Here is a 13,076-nt window from a genome sequence, read left to right on the forward strand (position 1 = left end):
CAAACAATCACCCAGTCCAGTTTGGTTTCATAAATTATAGGTCCACATTTGACAGGGTCGACCAGGGAAGGTTCTGGAGGAAATTGGCCAACCTGAATATCTCAGAGAGCTCTCAGTAAGAGCACTGGAATTACTACATACAGACACATGGGTAAGAATAAAACTTGGGGACAGGTTTCACTTATCCAGACAAATCAAAACAACACAAGGCCTAAAGCAAGGATGCGTCCTAGCGTCCGGCTTTCTTTAACTTGTTTTTTAATCAGATATCACTGCCATACTACATGCAGTTAATTCACATCTGCCCAAAGTGTGAGCCTTCCAGCTTTCAAACCTTCTGTGTGTGGATGATCTTGTCCTCCTCAGCAGAACTAAGGTTGACCTGAAATGGCTTTTTGATTTGGCCTACTTCAGTAGGGAATTGGTTGATTATTAATAGAAAGAAAACAAAAATACTAGTAGTTTAACGTAAAAGGTCATAGAAGCATACTTGGTCCTCGGGAAGTCAAAAGATTGGATCAGTAAAGAGCTTCAAGTACATCCGAGTTCACTTCAACAGTATTGCAAGGTACGGTGACTAACTCAAGGAAATGAGAAAGAAAGGCAATGTATTGGCCTATGGTTTGAGATCTGGTTATTATAAACTGAAAGGCCCAACAATTACACCTATTGTGCAGGTGGCCAAAGCAAAGGTGGGAGTGAGGGCCTTAGGGATTGGGACAGTGCAATCCTGGATAAAACAATACACAAATTATATAGGTCAATCTTCCAATTACCATCCTACACTTCCTTAGCCCAGATTAGCCTGAGTTAGGTATTGCCAAACAATAACTGGCTCAGAATGCAGCCTAGATGGTGTGCTGTCACAAACTAAAATTGGCAATGGAAGGTTCCTTGGGCTATTATCTCTGGTCTGCATTAACAGGAAGGTCGTGTTCCCCAGCACAGATCTACCTGGATCAGGACCTATGAGCTCCTGGTCTAACTAACGTTTGGGACTCGCCCCTAAACCACCTGCAGTTTAATAATCTGGCCAAATCTACTATACAGCTGTTTTCAGTGCTTGAGGATAAAGACAGTTTATCCAGATGTAGACATTGTTGGATGACACTCCACAGTTAAATCAGGTTAAAACCAAAGGGCTGCCTAAGTGATCCCTACAGTAACAAGCCCAAGGAACAGGTATTGAAATACAGGCTGGGGATATTACCCATCTTAAGCCACTACCCCAGTGAAAAAGAAGGGAAGGTCAAGAAATCTGTTGGCTATGTAACCAGGAGCCAGAGGACATCATTGATATTCTTTACTTGTGCTGCTCTCTTATGAGATCATCTGCGGCGTACCTCAAGGCTCATCACTCAGCCCGACACTCTTCAATGTCTACATGAGCCCCCTCGCCAACATCGTTCGCAAGCATGACATCATCATCACCTCCTACGCCGACGACACCCAACTTATACTCTCCCTCACCAAGGACCCCGCCAGCGCCAAGACCAACCTACAAGAAGGTATGAAGGACGTCGCAGATTGGATGAGGCTCAGCCGCCTAAAGCTGAACTCTGAAAAAACGGAAGTCCTCATCCTCGGCAACACCCCGTCCGCCTGGGACGACTCCTGGTGGCCCACGGCCCTCGGCACCGCACCGACCCCCACAGACCACGCCCGCAACCTCGGCTTCATCTTGGACCCTCTTCTCACCATGACCAAGCAAGTCAACGCCGTGTCCTCCTCCTGCTTCCTCACCCTCCGCATGCTCCGCAAGATCTTCCGCTGGATCCCCGCCGACACTAGAAAAACCGTGGCCCTCGTCACGAGCCGCCTGGACTACGGCAACACCCTCTACGCCGGGACCACAGCCAAACTCCAAAAACGGCTGCAACGCATTCAAAACGCATCGGCACGCCTCATCCTCGACGTACCCCGCAACAGCCACATCTCCGCACACCTGAGACACCTGCATTGGCTCCCAGTCAGCAAAAGGATCACCTTTCGACTTCTCACCCACGCACACAAAGCCCTCCACAACAAGGGACCGGAATACCTCAACCGACGCCTCAGCTTCTACGTCCCCACCCGCCTCCTCCGTTCCTCTGGCCTTCATACTCGCTGTCGTCCCTCGCATCCGCCGCTCCATGGCGGGTGGGAGATCTTTCTCCTTACTGGCGGCCAAGACCTGGAACTCCCTCCCCACCAGCCTCAGAACCACCCAGGACCACTCCGCTTTCCGGAGACTCCTAAAAACCTGGCTATTCGAGCAGCAGTAACCCCCCCTTCCCCCCTAGTGCCTTGAGACCCGCACGGGTGAGTAGCGCGCTTTATAAATGTTAATGATTTGATTTGATTTGATTTATGGGTGATAGGCCGGCGCTCTTGCACAGGAAGTAGAAGGTTCAAGGAGTAGGGTCCTGCAGGGAGGCAGTAATTGCCTCAGGCTGTACTGTGCTATAGTGAAATTTCTGCAGAGATTTGTGATAAAGGCTGTAGCAAGTGTCTTAGTAGAGGTTAGAGAGGAGGAAACCACTTTAGCATTCTTAAGTATCCCAATATCCTTAAAGGACCTACCTGGACTTGCTGTCTTGTGGCTCTAGTGAGATTACAGCCTGTGAAACGTTTATAAATTTTCTTAGCACATGTATCAACCAGGACAAAGCGTCAGCTTGGTCGGGGTGCCGAGGGATAAAGCATAATACCTGCCTACTATTGACCCCCAATGCCTTATTTAACGCCGCTCAGATCTGTTGTTTATTTTTACAATGATTGTTTGCTTTTAACTTTTATAAAGCACTGTGCACTTTAATTGCAAAGATGCACCTCAATCTTAATAATAGTTATTCTGTGCAAAAGGATAGCTTGGTTGGGGTGTTGATGGATAAATTACTAATCCCACCTGCTATAGTTCCCTGATGCCCTACTTAACGCTACTTCAAACCCATAACGAGTACTCACATTTTAACTTTACAAAGTACTGTACGATGTAGTTGTGCACTTGAGCTTAAAATCTAATAACGCTCATTGCATTTCATCTGCTGCATTCTAATGTTAATTCTTATCTTGGCATCAGGGGTGCATCTTTCTGGGAAAGGCTAAGGCATACACATTTAGCGGGTCAATGATTGTGAGCTCTAGTTCAGGAAGAGAGTCCCTTCCAATAATCTGTTTAAAAAAGGGCTGGGTAGGAATGGTTTAAGTTGTTTTAAATACTGTCTTGAAAAGTCTGACACAAGATATATATTCCACTACACCCTTTATGCTGCTGGATTGTTGTGTATGTTGTAGGTGTTTTATAATGTAATTTATTGTACAATGCAATACGTTGCAATGGGTTTATTAATCAAGCAATAAAGATATTTCTTAGTGGCTCTAAACCAGTTCTGGACCAGCTACCCCCTCCTAACTGGCTTTTAGTTGGATATTAAATTACTATCAAAATTAGCCCTTAAATCATGGTCTTATGTGCTCCCAAACAAAAGGCAAGCATTATAATCTGTTATAAAATAAGATAGTGTTTTCCTATATGAGAGCTAGCCTTGCCACAGTGAAAAACAACTTTGAAGGTTTTCTACTGTTAGGGCATGCCAAACATTAAATATACATGTCCTACTTTTTAAATACCGAGCACCTTGCCCTATACGCATTTAGGGCCTACTAAGGGGTGACTTATAAGTACTGAAAAGTAAAGTTTAGACTAATGCGAAATTATCATCTGGCTAGGTCGAAGTGGCAGCGTTTAAAACTGCACACACAGGCTGCAGGGGCAAGTCTGGGTCCTGTAGTGAGTGGCACAAAGAGTGCTGCTGCCCACTTGAAGCATTACATTCATAGGCCCTAGGCACATGTGGTACCATATTCTAGATACTTATAAGTAAATTAAATATGCTAGTTAGATGTATGCCAATATACCCATGGTCAGAAGGGAAGGCAACTTTACTTCTGATTTCAGGAGTAAACTACATAGAGTCCTAGGGCAAAGAAGGCAAAAATCTGGGAGAATACCATGCAAAAAATGCCCCTCACCATCATCATTATTCTTATTATTCTTCTTCTTATTATTAATATTTTTTTTTGTTGCTGTTATTATTGTTGTTATTATTATTATTGTTACAAAAATACAAATGCCAGTTATGGTGACGAAGATGATGATGATGATTATTATTATTATTATTATTATTATTGTTATCATTATTATTATATTAGATGCACTAAAAATAATTACATCTGGAATCGTTTGAGCATTATAAGTTTAAGTATTATTATAATGAATAATAATAATTATTATTATTGTGCTTCTTATAATTATTATTATTTGTACTGTTATTATTGTTATTATTAGTAGTAGTGGTAGCAGAAGCAGTAGTAGTTGTAATAGTATTAGTATAAACATAATAATAACTCATAAAACTGAAACAGTTCCAGATTCCATTTTATTTGAATCACAGCTAAGTTCATGTGATAGTAAGGAACTCATTAAGAGCAGCCTGATAAATGGTATGCTGTGTATCGTTCTTGATAAAATTGAACTTGACAGAGTCTGAGTTTATCATATGCAATTAAGACCAGACAATTAATACATTTCAAGTAATAACATGCAGATTTTGTTGCTTACCACACCGCAATCTGCATGTTCTGGGAAATACTGGGCATGTCTCCAGATAAATATCATTAGGTTTTACCTGCGGACATTTACCACAAAACTTGTCATTGCAATATATGCAGTAACAGGAGATATCACATATATTCCAATAGGCAGGCAGCTCCTAATGATGACCCAAGTATGGACCTGATAAACCTGATGTTCCTAATAAACCTGATCTTGGCCCAGGTCTGCCAGGAACATGCCTGCAGCTTCACCATAAATTGTTCTAGTGGATCTGACCCTTATTAGCTGATGTTGTGGAGAATTCTGAACTTCCCATTATCTGTTTGGTGTGTCAAAGATAAAAGTGGAACTGTGGCTGACTGAAGTTACATCAAAGAAATGAAACAGCAATTACTTTGAGTGTATAACTTTCCTTCAGAAGAAAAGTCTTTAAGAATACTAGGAGGAAATGTACAGGATACTAACTGATTCAAGAATAAGAACTTTTCATCCAAAAGTAAAAACCATAACCCTCTGGCTATTATGAGATTGACTGAGTGGATGGGTATAGTTGTTATCTACTCACCGAGAGAAAGGAATGATTTGGTTTGATAATAACACTGGTTCTGTTTGATGATTCACAACACTTGCCAAAAGGATGTTCATCCAACTCAGCTCCTTTCTTGAACGTTTTCAGAGAGTGTAGTGTATTGTAGTGGAATAGTGTGAAGTTGTGTAGAGAAGCATACACTGGGATGGCATAGAGTAGAGGGGACTGGTGTAGAGTACATTTGCATAGACTGTTGAAGAGTATAGTGGCATAGAGTGTGTAGGAACCTGGCTCTTTATATAGTGGACCACAAAGAGGTACACTGTGTAAAGAGTCCAGGCAAACTGCAAAGAAATTACAGCGGCACCCCAAATGCTCTTTTTTGTGGTAGTGTGGATGAGTAGTTAGACATTCCAGAGGGTAGTGTTATGCATGTATTCAATACACACACATAGGTAATAAGCGAGACACACACCTAATAAAGAAATCCAACACCAATTTATACAGATAACACATACATTTATATGAATTGAGGGCCTGATTTAGATTTCAGTGATGGGTTACTCCATCACAACTGTGATAGATATCTCGTCCAGCGAAATTTAAATCCCAAAGGAAATATTGTTATTTTTATTTTGGCAGATGGGATATCCATCATCGTTGTGACAGAGTAACCTCTCCGCTGATATCGAAATCAGGGCCTAAAATACAAAGATCATCGTAATCAGGTAACTACATTCAGAGTTATGAATTTTTCCAGCTTTCAAAAGCTGACAGTGCAATTTTTAGGTGCAGTAAAGTTATCCTATGGGGAAAAACATGTACCACATTTGGGCACTTAACAGCGACTTACGAGACTGTTCTCCAGGATTTAAGTTGAGCATGGAGCTAGGTCCAAGGCCATACCAATAGGTTACCTAGGGAAGATCTGGGGAGTCCAGGTGCAGAGGTTCGTTATGGCATTGGGTAGCCCATTCACTTAAATGAGGAATGGTCTGGTAGGAAAGAGGCTTCCAACTGGGACTGGGGGCCAGTCCAAGGGAACCCAGGGGGGCTTGACCCTTGAGGTCCTCAAGCACATAAGGAGACCACTGGTCCACTTTTCCTTGGGCTGTGGGGCTCGGATGCAGTGGTACCATTTGGCACTGGATCTGGTGCTGGAGTTCCTTGCGGTTGGAGGGAGCCTGCAAAAAGGGGCTGCAGGCGCCACTGGAAGTCCAGTACGGCTGAACCAATAAGTAGGCTCAGGTCTTACGATGCTCAGGGACATGGGGACAACTTTGGTCCTCTTCTCTTTAGGCTGGTGTTTCCGGGAGCAGAGTTGTCCTTAGGCGTCAGGTTTCTGTCATGGAAGGCACTCGCAGTAGAGGGGGCCAGCACAAAGAGGATGAAGGTGGAGACTGGGAGACCAGTCTTAGCAAACCCAAGAGTGGGCTTAGACTTTAGGGTCTTGGGACCCTGTTGGCACTGTCACCTCCCTCGTACTCGGGATGTGGGACTCAGGTGTAGAGGCACTTTGAGGTGTCAGTTGGCAGTGGTCAGAGGCTCTCTCTTTGTCTTGTTTCTGCTACAGAGGGGCAAACGGGACTCCCGGGCTACTCACGATGTGGGTCTCACTGTCTGGGAAGTCCCTCAATGCGCAAGTGGGTTTTCCTCAGCATTGGTGCATAGCCTGGACACAAGCAGTCTAGGCTGTTGCAAGGGGTCCAGTACCCCAAGTATTGCTGTTGCTTCTTTTGGTGCCTGCAGCTGCAGGTGAGTAGCTCCTCTACTCCAAGGGAGTTTCTTTGGCAGTTGACAAAGCACTGGCAGCCCTCTTAGTTTCTTGGAGTCTGCACAGAAGCAGGACGAGCCAGTTGCTTCAAAAGGGTTGAGGCAGGCTGGCATAGTTCACGCCAAATCAGTCATGATGCTCAGTTCTTAGGATTAGCAGTCTTCTTTGTCCACTCCTTCTTTTGTGTCCATCACAATCTGAAGTCCTGGCATCAGGGGGCCCCCTAAATACTCAATTTAGTGGCATTAAGGGGGGTGAGATGTAGTAGTAAATGAGCTACTTACCGCTGGTGACACTAAGCCCCCAGATGACTGCTTCCTTCCTAGCTATGTCCCCCTGATGCAGTGAGCATCCTATGGGAGTGCAGGAAAAAATAATCAAAAAATCATCATAAAGAAACTGGTTTGTAAGCTCTGATTTGGACTTTGACTGTGAAGAATGTTCTTTATATATTTTTAAGAGATGGTGTATCAGCGTCAAAGCAGCGAAAGAACACAGGTTTCCCTATTTCTTTTGCTATGATTTTGCATCCTCCTTTGAAACATTAATTAATAATATTTTGCATGAAATTTTGCACACGATTCATCATCCAAAAGAGGTTGACACATTCAAAAAGGTGCCAGAGTGGGATTGAGAAATACATCACTTGATTCTAACGGCTTTAAACTATTTTGTTTAAGCACCAACCTCTGAAAAATGTGCCAGAAATATTTCTGTATCAATGAATTCATGGCGTTCACTGATTCTGATCTTCTCAATGCTGGAAGCTTTATTGCCTCCCCAACATAGTTGAGGGTAGCCACTGACACTGAAAGAGAGGCTAACTCCAGGCTAATTCCACAGGGCCTTAGCTATGGATGTTAAGAAGTGAGCTTTGTACCTGGCTCCTGGAACCTTATAAGGATTTCTAAATTTAAATGAAGCTGTTTTCCTGAATTTACATCACAAAGAGAATAAGTAAATAACATCCAATCATGCACTGCAAATCTGATCCGAAAATGGAAGCCAACGACTACAGCAGTACAAGATATTTTTTGAGAAATTATTCTGCATAGATAATTGAAATATGGAGTAGTCTCTTCCATGTGAAGTATAATTAAAGACGGTAAAATAAATGAATAACTTTCCTTATTCAATGTAGAATTTCTCATATTAAGAAACACATGCCTGAACCCACTATTTCTGTGATTAGAAGAAAGAAAATTGGTTTTGTAAACGTGCAACATATATTCCAATGACACCTGATATGCCATATTTAGTTAGTGGAGCATTATCAAATGATTCAATTCAAAGTTGCCATATGTACACATGATATCAGGACTCATGTAATATCCACATGGTGTGTATCTCTTTTTAGGTTCACTGATTCCTATCAAACAAAATGATCAAGGACTTAAGGTGCATCTTTCAGGATGGTGTACTCGTGAGTACACATTTTGTAAACAGTTGATATTCAAATGCTCCTACAGTATTAATTTGAGCACTTATTTTTATAGCAAAAAATTAACTGGACACTGTTTACTGCCACACTATTTAATTAATCTGAAAAATTAGACTAATCATGATGTTGTAGCTAGGGGTGTGTGAAATGTGCATAATTATGTACAATTATACAATATTTCAGGAAAATAATGCAAAACAACACATAACTGTGTGAAGTTAAAATCCATCATTTAGCTCTACATGGTAATACGAAACGTGTCCTCTTAAAGTTTTGACACAAGGACACATTTCATGTTAAAACATGAAACAACTTTCTGATTGTTCTTGTTGGTCTGTTAAATTTCTGAAATTTCTCATAACAAGTGAAAAATGAAATCCCTGAAATTATGTAAATTTCACAAGGGCTCCATTATAGCTATAATTTATCATTTAGTGACTGCATAACTGAAGCACATGATTTCATCAGTGCAATATGTGATTTTTTACTGTGCTTGCTTATCTATAAATTGTGTATTCTGACTAATTCCATATGCAATGTGTGTGAATGTTAATTTAAAGAAGCACAAAAAAAAACTCACGGTCTAGATTGGCAACTGGAGGGGTTGTGTCTCCTTCACCTAAAAATACATACAAAATAAAGAAATCTCAGTATCAGTTGAAGCATCAATACAGTTAGCAACTACGAGAGCAAAACAAATATGATGGCAATAATAACAATACCAACAACAAAAATAAAAAAGCATAACTTTGACAATGATGGTGATATTATGTTCACTATTTCTATTCTTCTTCTTCTTCTTATTATTATTATTATTATTATTATTATTATGACTTTTTAGATTTGTAATCAACTTTATGTGGCAACCCCTACTTATGAACAATATTTATATACACTCTTTTAGCTTGCATATTGGCAGGGATATTACTACACAAATTCTTCATCAATTTGTTTTATATTGAACTTTTGTCTAATCGTATAAAAAATGATGAAAATTGTTACACATATTTTCAGGTCCTTTAAATAATTATTTCACTGGCTAGCCCACATTAATCAGCTTTTAATGCAGTCTGCCAGGGGGAATATCTTATAGACAAATCCAATTGCAAAGCTGTACATGCCTCAACATTGAGTACCTAAGAATCACAATACCTTCTTGAAGTAATAATGATTTAAAGTAAAATTTCATGACTAATACAGCATTATTTTTACACATTTATCTGTAGGTGATTACACATAAGGAATGTCAGCAGGACCAGTGGAAAAGGGATTTTACTTTGTGTTCCTTGCTGGGGCTGAAGCAGTGCTTAATTTGAGTTGTTGGTTTCCAATGTTCGGTAGTGGCAATTAGTTTTCAACACCAGCACTTCTGACAATCTGCCACCTGGTGGCGCTGTTTGTGTAATATAGAGATGAACACAACAACAGTTGTCTTTTAATTCAATATACATTAAAAATGACTAATACATGGCAGCTAAGCAATTGTTATGACTTTGGGGGCCTGCAATAGACTGAATTGGCACACCTATAGGAGTGTAATAGATGTTATAACAAGTCTGGCAGGGGCAATGGATGGTGCAAGCTGCAGTGGCCTCCTGATGAAGGACATTGCACTTATTTATATATCTTTTTTATTTATTTTTACAAATTGCAAGAGAAAAAGGCACTAGATTATTTTACTGTTAATTCCACAAATCGGTTAAGAAAGGAAACAGTGAATTGCACTTTGATTTTGAAGAAAAGTAATTTTCTAAAGAATTTTTTTAATCATTTCCTGACAGCTATTGCTGCATTATAAAAACTGTATTTTATTAAAAATTTAATTAGTTTTTTAGTATCTTCTGATTTGTACATCAAATGGTCCTCATTTGTTTCATTTAATCATTCAATATTTTACTTTGTTTCTACAGTAGCATAGAAATGTTACATGGTTCATTTACTACATGTTGTTTTTCGGAGTTGATGTTCATGGGCTACATACAATTTTCTCTGAGGCAGTGATGCTGCTTGCTACAAAGCTGTATACATAAAACATTGGTCAAAAGGCTGGGATAAATTATTTGAATTTTCTGACAAGCAAAGTGCTAAATACTTTCTTGGAAGAATTATTTCTTTATCAAATTTATTTTTATACAATTAAATAGGACAAAAAGAATCTTCAATGAGACGAACTGTCCATTATAACATCAAACAATTATGACTTACACCAATACAAACAAAATATGTATATGTTTATATGACATCTAACACAGAATCTAACAATACAACTAAGGTAATCCATAATAACATCTAGGAATTGTCCCGATTAAATCACCTCCTTTGGAGGTAGTGGTACAAAGAGAGCTTAAGGACGTAATCCACTTCCTAGCAATGGTTGTGGTAAATTCTACAAACAAGTGTTGTACCCTGATCCATTACTTCCTGGGGTTACTTGCACTATACGATGTACTTCTAAGCAATCAATTATGCTTTTTACCCAACCCTGCTGTTATCCGCATGGTGTCAATGCGTTTCGGCCCCTCCAATTCTGGGCCTCATCAGGACTACAATGGGACAACTTAACCTAAAACATGGTTTAACATCCGTAAAAGATTCAATGCGGGAAGTCCGTTCTCTTAGGGTCGAGGCATAAATTGCAAAAGTTCAAAGTTTTATCAGCTTTAACTGGCTCCGCGTGTAGAATCCGCATGAACGCCAGCCCGATTATTTAGCTGGACAATCCTGGCGTTAAGAGGACATCACAGTTTGCTGTCTAAAAGCCAGTTCAGCAATGATAAGCTTGGAGTTTCTACCGATTCCTGTTTTTTATCAGCTAAATATTATTTTGACTATAAGGAAGGTCAGCCATAGCTCATAACATAACTTGACTCCACTTTCATAGTCTTAAATTTTGAGTCCCTGCCGGGAGCTAGGGAAAGTTGGGTGTGCAGTAGCTGGCATACATTCATATAAAATAAATATAATGTTAGTTTCATGTTCCTTTAATCAGACAGACATTTTCGTAAATACTTTCTTGAGTCTGCACGCTGTGCTGCCAAGAAACAACTTGGCGCAGGGTCAAATAATAACACATATATTAAACTTTATGTTTCAATTTATGAAATGTCATTTTCATCCATGTTTTTGAAATAAATGTAACACTTCACTTACAACAATTTCACAAAACATACATAGAAAATGAAGAGGTGGAGAACTATACATAAGCATTTCTTGCATTTCTGACTTAAGAGCCACATTCAGTGTTTTTCACAGTAAGGCCATGTCCTCCCAATGAAATCCTTTCCTGCTTCCTTTGTTTGAACAGTTGTCGGGCCATCAGGTTGGCAATTGATAAATGCAGGGATTGCCTTTTGGTGTAGTGCAGAGGAAGTATACACATTTTCTATATCAATGTATTCTGTACTTTCCGTGTGGTTATCCACCAGGACTCAAGGACCATTTCAAAAAGATGGACAAGGATTCTGTTCCACTGAGCATTTGGACATCTTTTTTCGAACCATTCATGCAAAAAGTCCTTCATCTAGTGGAAAACGTGGCCCAAACAGGTAACAATGTTTGTCTGGTTCAACGTACCTTTTCCAGATGTACATGAATTTTAGTATCTCCAGCAAACATTTGCATGTTAAGTTGACGCTGCTGTTCCATAGGGCACATACATATATACTCAAGAAAAAGAGAATCCTTGTGGTACTCCCATGTCTTTTGTATGATGATGATTATGTTTGTTAAAACGGGGTCTCTAGTAAGCAGTGGTTTGCACCTTGTGCAGGTAGGGACCCTCATTCTAGTCAGGGTAAGTGAGTCACACAGCTAAAATAACCCCAGCTCACCTGCTTGGTAGCTTGGCACAAGCAGTCAGGCTCATCTCAGAGGTAATGTGTAAAGTATTTCTACACACACAGTAACACAATGAAAACACCACACAAGTACTCCACACCACTTTAAGGAAATAGCCAACATTTATCTGAGTGAAACAAGACCAAAACAACAAAAATCCAACATATACAATTAAAGATTAAAATGTTCAAAGATGAAATCTTAGCATAGCGCTCAGAAATGCAATAGCTTCAACTGGAGCTATCACAACGTCTTGATGGAGTCATTCCCAACAGTCCGATGCCATTGGTGAGGGAGTGCGAGCGGGTCACGAAATCGCACACACCCCAGGGACAGTAGCTTGGAAAATGCTGAGGAAAGGTGAATTGTTGCTGGAGCTCGTGCGGTGTTGGTTCCTTTCTGCTACTGAGGAGGTGAGGCATCGGTTCCTTACTGATAGGCAGTGGAGGTGAGGCACCCGCTCCTTAGATTGCAGGGGGAGTGATGTAGCATCAGTGGCGAGGCACCGATTCTCCTTACGACAAGGCAGGGTTGTGAATCCAGCAGGTCAAGATGAAAAGCTTCGACTTCGTGGTGCTGTGAACACACCACAGAGCCACAGGTGATGCTGCGGAGTCAGGGATCACGGTTGTTGGTGACATAGCACTCAGGACTCATGCAGTGGCAGGACTTCAGAGGAGCTGGTCTTCTGTTGCAGGTCATGGTTGTTACTCTCAGAGGAGACCACAGCTCCGGTGCAGGCAGCAGCATGAAGTCAGACAGCTGCGCTAGTCCAAAGTCACTCTGGAATTGGTGTGCTGGGTTTCTTTTTGGTTGCACCAGAGCTCACATCAAAGAGCCCAGGAACTGGTTTTGGCACCACCTGACAAGTCAGGACTCTCAGCAAGAGAGCTCAGGC

General features: G+C 40.8%; 1 protein-coding gene across 3 annotated transcripts in view; it reads right to left on the minus strand.

The window, feature by feature from the left end:
* The window catches only part of HGF (hepatocyte growth factor), a 299,651-nt gene that overhangs the window by 56,558 nt on the left and 230,017 nt on the right, over positions 1-13,076 (minus strand). For all 3 annotated transcript variants that reach the window (XM_069228683.1, XM_069228684.1, XM_069228682.1), the window contains exon 12: positions 8,922-8,960. In XM_069228683.1, the coding sequence (XP_069084784.1) occupies positions 8,922-8,960 (39 nt within the window). The remainder of the gene's footprint in view (positions 1-8,921; positions 8,961-13,076) is intronic.

Source organism: Pleurodeles waltl, chromosome 4_1 (genome assembly GCF_031143425.1).
Source record: "Pleurodeles waltl isolate 20211129_DDA chromosome 4_1, aPleWal1.hap1.20221129, whole genome shotgun sequence".
NCBI classification, from domain to species: domain Eukaryota; kingdom Metazoa; phylum Chordata; class Amphibia; order Caudata; family Salamandridae; genus Pleurodeles; species Pleurodeles waltl.